A 7,342-nucleotide genomic window follows, 5' to 3' on the forward strand; every position below is an offset into this window, starting at 1 on the left:
TAAATTATTTGATTGTTGTGTTTTACTTTACTTTGCGTAAGCTCGATATCATAAAATATTCAAGCCATTCACATCATTGTGTTGGACAAGGGAATATGCAATGTTCTGCAACACACACTGCATAAATGAATAAATGATGAACAYCACACAGAGAACTCTGCATTTACAGTAGCTAGGTTGAGTCTGAAATAAAGCCCAGACACATTTTAGAAATAAGAAATTTTTTCTCTGAATGTTCAAATTTGTGCACTCACAAGTAGCAGCTGATTTAGCTTGAGCTACGGCTTCCTCCAGCGTTCTGAACACTCCAGGCAAAGATGTGTGCAAGCGCCTTAAAATAAATGGTTGTTATGGAGACTTGCCACTCGCTGCTCCAGTTGTGGAAGAGTAAGAAATTATATTACCACACTTAACACCCTCATTGATGTGTGTGGTGGAAAGATAAACAYGTGCCCTTCTTCCAGTTCCAGATTTTTCAAGTTGCTGTTTATTTCCTTACTTAAGGAGATTAGCACACATCCAKTAGATGGAAATATGAGTCAGAGAAATGGGTGTTTGTCAAGTCACATTTATGACCAGAGGAAACCAATATTTCTAGGAAATTAATAAAACATTTCTAGGAATTCTGATCAACGGTGGAAAAATGACAGAACAGATTATAAAGATGTCKGAGTTTTAGCTGCCTGTATATAGGTAGATAGGTACAGGTACAGGTCATAAAGCTGGTGAAATTGATGAGAAATGCCGTCTTATCTCTGAAGTGGTTGAAAATCATTTCTCTGTTTCAAAAGGAATTCCTGCTGATATGTAGTTTTAGTGTGATTCTGTTGTAAATAGCCTTTTCAGTGACATCAAGTCTAAATAAAATTAAAAACAATAAATACAAAATCTCCTGGAGATTGTGACACATGAAATTCCACTATATTTACACAGATTTTCATTGAGTACATGGAATTTATCTTAAAAAAAATMATTTTTGCCTTTGTTGTTTAAAATATTTTGAGACTGCACATTAGTGTTAAAAATATAAAAGTATAATTAAATTATAATGCGTTGTTTAAAGGTRTATTAGAAAGCAACAGCAGTGTAAAGGTATARAGAAGCCAGTCGTGGGCAGTAGATTGATATAAAGCAGGCCATCCACCCGTTTTTAAAAGCGTCGAAGAAGAAACTAATAATACTGTTATCCTCTGGGGGGCAGTGTTGCCGTTTTGTTTCTCATACAACGAAGAAGAAGAAGAAGAGGAAGAAAGCGAAGAACCCACGTTTGTTAAAGCCTCTCACATTACATTTGCGACGAAGGCAGGCAGCACGTTACCTCTATCCCAGAAAATGAACGGACTAAACGACGAGCCAATGACACCACAGACCTTTCTTTATGGTGAGATAAGGTTTTAAAACCCAGAGTTTGTATTTTTGTTGTCGATTGATTTAACAATTAAAGAGATAGTTCTTAGATTCAGGCCAATGTTGAAGTCACACGCGCTCTTTTGAAATTTAAATTAAGTCTCTTTAGTGACAAAGATTGGGATATTTAAAACATTAAAGCCTTTCGAAGGTGACGTTTTACAGTAATAAAACAAAGAGTTGTTCGAGTCCTGGTGAAAAACGAGGCTCTTTCGGATCCAGTTTTCTGCACACGTGCTTTTTGTAGTCAATATGGCGGCGCCCGTGGTTTAGCAAACTGCTTTAAATTTTAACTATGTTCAGCCTACAACTCACGAAACGGTTCACTCGTTCAAAACCTACTCGACATTTTCCGTGCGTGCTTGYTTAAAGCTAAAGGTTAAATTGACAGCGTTTTCTGTAATRAAGGTTAAAACSGTCTCAACGTGTCTTCAGACACGCGCACCGCTGACCGCAGCGCAGATTGAACAAGCCGCTGAATTTAGACGGGATATTTCACCTGGTCACCTSCGGTCCGTTCCATAGTCTTTACTCTAATTTGGTCTGGAGCCAATTTTATGTAGCCTACAGGGCCTCATTTTAGATTCCTTTGTTTAAATCATACATCTCAATTCAAGTTCCAAATTTTGATTCAACGAAGTTCTGATTTTTAAGAATTTTAAAACAAACTTTTTTTTTATATATATTCATTAGTCTGCTGGTTTCAGGGTAGTGAATTACGCTGTATTTGGAATGTGTCTTAAACGCGAAAGTTAGTTTTAAAATTGTGTCAAATCAACAAAAAGGGTACCATAACCCGTAATTGATGTATTGGTTGCTAAGTGCATGTAATGGTGATACCCTTTTAACCAGCAGAAAATAATTTTGAACAACATTTTGGACTTTTTCTTGCACGTGCTTCATCTTCACAAGTAATGTTTTTTTTTGGACTCCAGAGCGCCCTCCTGTGTCAATTTTCAACACTTCACTTGAAACCCAAATCATTTCTTTGGGAAATTGCAAGACTGAAGCTGCATTTCACTTTTATTTTTGATCCAGTTTTTTCTTTCTTTCATTATTATTGTTTTTTTTTTTTTTTTATCAGGGTGTGTTCTGGAAGCTGGCAAGGAGGTGGTCTTCAATCCTGATGATGATGAGTTGGAGCATCAACTAGATCTGAGGATGGTGAGTCCAATAAGTCCCTCAGATTAGCAAGAAAAGGAAAGATTCAGAACACGGACACACAGAACATCATAATGCTTATATTTTTTTAGGAGACGGTAAATTTCTTCTAATTAAATGTTGGTGCGCAGCTATAGTACAGACTTGCATACTAGTTCAGTCATAATATTTCTCAGGACGGTAATCGCTGGCTCTAAACAAATTAATATCTGTAAACACTTTACACACTTTGGGGAAATTAGAGAAGACGTTTCCTCTGCAACAGCAGCTCAGTGGCAATSAGACATGCAGTCTGTGGCTCCTTTGCTRGYRRMMSSMWRRTRRWSWRMWKWRWTKATTACAAGGTCACAGAATGCCAGACTGGGCAAATGGGACATAAARCTATATTAAACACAGTGAGATTAAACTGGAAATGAACAAAAAAAAAATTAGCCTCAGTTCAATCAGAGTCCAACTTCAAAACGAGGGCAGGAGTTGAATGTTGCTGGTTTAAGCATTTCCATAAACATGTTATTTGGGAGAACATGTAGCAGATGGCACGTCTAACTTCATTCAGTGGTTTAAAACGACTCGGTGACACGTTTTTCCTACCCTCAGTGTCCTCTGTGTTTCGTTACCAGCTCACCATGCATAATGGTGTTGCACTGGGCTTCAACCAAACTCCATCAGTCGGTGCCAACTTGGAAGTACTTCCATGTCACTGAGAAACTTTATAATCCCATCTCCTTACACGGCAATCAGACTCTTTATCTGCCATTTTTGTTTGGCGTCTGTAGTATTTCAGAAACTGCAGAAAGCTTCTGCAAAGATCTGAGCTGAAAGTGGCAGTAAAGGCTCCGGGAATAAAGTTGGAGGGGTTTTAAATCTGCCCACTGTTCTTCTTACTCCTGCAGGCATGTGTGGACCCCAGCTCAAAGGACGAACTCCACTTGGTGGAGGTTGAAGGACAGGATTCGGAGGGTCAGAAGGTCAAGGCAGTGCTAGTTTCACTCAAGCCGTCCACCCTGCCCAGCGTAAGTCCACATCTATTTAGTCACTGACGTTATATTTACCAGATGTTAGATGTTGCGTATGGCTGTTGGTTGATGTTGTTCTTCTTCAGGTGTGTCTTGGTGGGTTCACGGTCACACCCCCAACAGTGTTTCGCCTGAAGACGGGTTCAGGTCCAGTTCACCTCAGTGGACAGCACCTCATCAGTGAGTGTTTGTTGGCAAATAAGCCCAAATGTTGACATTGTTCCAGTAATTACAGCTGGCTCATGTTAAACGTCTGAAAATCCTCCCCCYATCCCCAAAAAGTGATGGAGGCTGACCAGTCTTTTGATGAAGATGATGAAGAGGAGGAGGAAGAGGAGGAAGCCGTTCCAACGTCAAAGAAAAGATCCATCCCATTCGCCGCTGCTAAGACTCAGGTTTGTCTCGGTCATTTAACGAACCTCACCAGGTTCCATGCAGAAAGACGTCTGTGTGAACCAAACCTGATCTGATCTCTGCAGAAAAAAATGAAAATGGAAGCAGGAGATGACGAGGACGATGAGGAGGAAGATGATGAGTGAGCATCAAGATTTACTTTTTTTTCTTTATACAGAATGCAATAATTTGATATATTCTCAGAATTGGATTCAGAAATGTATTTATTTTTTAAATGGCACTTATATCTGGGTTAAGAGTTCAGACTGCACCTCTGTAGCAGAGCAGGATGCTGCTCTGAGGTGAAGCTTTACTGCTGAGGTTCCCCAGCATTAAGRGTAGAATACTTTGCTAACAAAGTACTGTCTTTATGACTCGCGTTAAAAGGGGAAATCCACCATCAGAATCAGTCCRTTTCCATACAGTAATGTGTTTTGCCCTCTAAACATCCCCAGCAGTCCATTTCCTGGTTAACCTCTGTAACCTTCTACGCATCCTCGTTTTTGTTTAAAAAAAAAAAAAAATCACGTTTGGTTGCAACAAATTCTAAAATGGCATCRACTAACAATGATGAAGGCCTCCTCTTGTTACAGATGCAAGAACCTTATGTGATTGCTGCATTTCTAAATGATTGTGAAAATAAGTTTTAATAAGAACCACTAGATGGCGCTTTTCTACCACAGTTTGAGAACCTTCCTGGTTTTGTTACCTTATTGTTGGAAAATAAGTTCAGCCAGTCTGATATTTATATAGATTTACAAACCTACAAATCAGATTTTCTGAATTTTTTTTATTTTTTCTTCCYTTCCCCAAGGGATGATGAAGATGAGGATGAGGATGAAGAGAGTGAAGTTGAGGAATCACCAGTAAAGGTGAGCAAGTATTCAGAGGTTTTGTGCATTTAAAGTATTTGTGCGTGTGTGTGTGTGTGCGTGCGCGTGCTCGCTCTTATGACTATCTCTTCATCACAGGCCAAACAAACCCAACCCAAAGCAACTCCGGCCAAACCAAAAGGCCCGGCTCAGAATGGCAAGAACTCARCGCAGAGCACACCTGCCCCAAAGCAGGTGAGACGCTTTCTCACCTGAAACATTTATGGAGTCTACCAAAGCATTGATGAATTCTTGAAAGCTCAGGGCTAATTTAAGTTGACCTTTGTTTACTTTAGAAGACCCCCAAGGGAAAACAAGAGAAGTCACCGAAGACTCCGGCAACTCCCAAACAGGAATTAACTTTTCCTCAGATGAAAGCCAAGCTGATGGAGGCAATGAAGAAGGTTGGTGTACTTGCACATACTCCCTAAACCTGCCTAATTTATTGCCYGTTATTGATTTTGGTGTGATGACCAAAGAATTTGCCTTTTCTAGGGTATCACATTACCTAAAGTGCAGCCCAAGTTTGAGAACTATGTGAAGAACTGCAACAAAGTGACCGACCCCCAGGTAAAACGGCCACAACTGCTCTCACTTTATTTATGAAAACTAATCAGTTTTCAGATTTTTTAAAGCTATTTGGTTGGTAGAAGCATTACAAAAACAACCCAAGAATGTTCATAATTTCTCATATTTTTCATGTTTTTTTATTTTGCCACAAGAGGGCACTATAGCCACATATTTAAATTTTCAACATTTTAGATAAGTAGAACTGAATCCAAGTAGCTCCGATGCTCCATTTCCCCTGAGGCTGTTTGATTGTTTCTCTGGGTGTGACATGTATGTTGTTTTGTTTCTCTTTAGATTGTTGCAGATCTGTGGAAGTGGCGACAGACGCTGAAGGAAGAAAAGTAGCTGACTCTCTAGTTTTTACCAATTTTATGACCTGTTCATCCCCATAGCCTCTCATATTCTCTACGTCTGTGCCTCAGTTTTCCTTGGAATCTCTCTGCCTTCCTGAATGTAGAGGTTGAATATGGTGAACATCTGAAACATTAGTTTCACCCTCTCCTTTAGACAAACTGAAGCCTGTTCAAAGATTACTGGAAATGAAAGTTGCTGGACTGTTGGGACGCGAGTGTGTAAATTTGTTTCTGCTTATATCTGGTTCAAATTGAATTGTTCTCTTGGGTGTAAAAAGCATCACATCAAATGGAAAACACACCTTGTTAAATGACTGTTGAAATAATCTACCTTAATCTTTTTTTTTTCTGAATGTTGATGCTACCATGATCAACTTATTCAAAACTCGTGTCATGTTTAACCGTCCAATTAATGTTTTTTTTTTTTTTCTCATAAGTAACAAGTTGGATAAAATGCACTTCAACTTTGTCAAGTTGTTAAAACTTGTTGGTCCCTTAGGCCAAAGGTTGTGTACCGTTGAAATATGTTTTATGCTTTAGGGAGTCTGCAAATGACTTGTAATCTTTCTCTGAAATTCCAGTGTGCTCATGATTCAAAAGTACAAATTCAGTGCTCATTTGACTAAAGTAAGATCATGAAGGTGTAGGAGTGGTAAATGAGATCATTCCATTCCGTTTCCATTGTAGTTTTATTTTTTTAATCTCATTTACCTTTTGTCCTTTTTTTTTTTTTTTAACCTCTGGTTTGATGGTTCATGTCTCAAAATCGATTAAAACAAGGCATGGCTTTCTTCACCGTTTGTTAGAATCAGGAATGTTCCCAGGTTTCAGGATGCTTGCAGTGTTTGATCTTTTTCCTTTTTTTTATTTGAAGCAACTTATTAAAACAAACGAAATTAACATATTTGGTGTTATTTGTCATGTTTTTACCTAAAGACAAATCTGAATTAACTATGGACCGCGGTTGTACACATGAGGAATTTGACTTCAGTCTACTTTCCTCTCTGTGGCATTTAGAATTTAATCAGTGATTCTTGAGAATAGGGACAAATGGGTTTTAGTTTTCCCATATTTTATTTCTCAACCTTGTGTATGCAAATATGACAATGTTTTGGAAATGTAAAGATGCTAAGGTGCAGGCTCCCAGTTGCAACATTTTAAAAAATATATTTTTAATCGACCTGACCCAGAACTTTGTCATAAACATCTGACAAAAATAAATCTAAAATGATTTTTAAAATACCCTATTRGTGATATTTACTCATTTTACAAATGCTTCTCAAGAAACAAAAATTTAAAGCAAGAAGTCCATCTGATGGAGTTGACAGAACTGAAGGTGGTGACAAACTAGTGAGTAAAATGAAAAACTTGGTACATGTGAAATAATACAATTTATGTAAAATACATTGAAATGAATTAATTGCACATTTAAGTGAGATTTGACAATTTCACTGAAAGAGTCACAAAAACTGATGAAGTTGACAGCTGATGGAGTCGACGAAATGCCAAACTACCTCAATTTATATGATGTTATTCTGAAGGAGGCCATGTTGTAGCTCATCAGGTCCAT

General features: G+C 38.2%; 1 protein-coding gene across 1 annotated transcript; it reads left to right on the forward strand.

Annotated features, from left to right (window-relative positions):
* The first annotated feature begins 1,208 nt into the window (after positions 1 to 1,208).
* Positions 1,209 to 6,676, forward strand: npm1a (nucleophosmin 1a). Its single transcript, XM_008427803.2, has 11 exons — positions 1,209 to 1,381; positions 2,492 to 2,571; positions 3,462 to 3,581; positions 3,671 to 3,764; positions 3,867 to 3,979; positions 4,064 to 4,119; positions 4,792 to 4,849; positions 4,949 to 5,044; positions 5,146 to 5,253; positions 5,345 to 5,419; positions 5,714 to 6,676. The coding sequence occupies exons 1-11, from the start codon at positions 1,333 to 1,335 to the stop codon at positions 5,762 to 5,764; spliced, it is 900 nt and encodes a 299-aa protein (XP_008426025.1). The 5' UTR covers positions 1,209 to 1,332; the 3' UTR covers positions 5,765 to 6,676.
* Positions 6,677 to 7,342: the final 666 nt, after the last annotated feature.

The sequence above is a fragment of the Poecilia reticulata genome, linkage group LG14 (assembly GCF_000633615.1).
Source record: "Poecilia reticulata strain Guanapo linkage group LG14, Guppy_female_1.0+MT, whole genome shotgun sequence".
Classification (NCBI taxonomy): domain Eukaryota; kingdom Metazoa; phylum Chordata; class Actinopteri; order Cyprinodontiformes; family Poeciliidae; genus Poecilia; species Poecilia reticulata.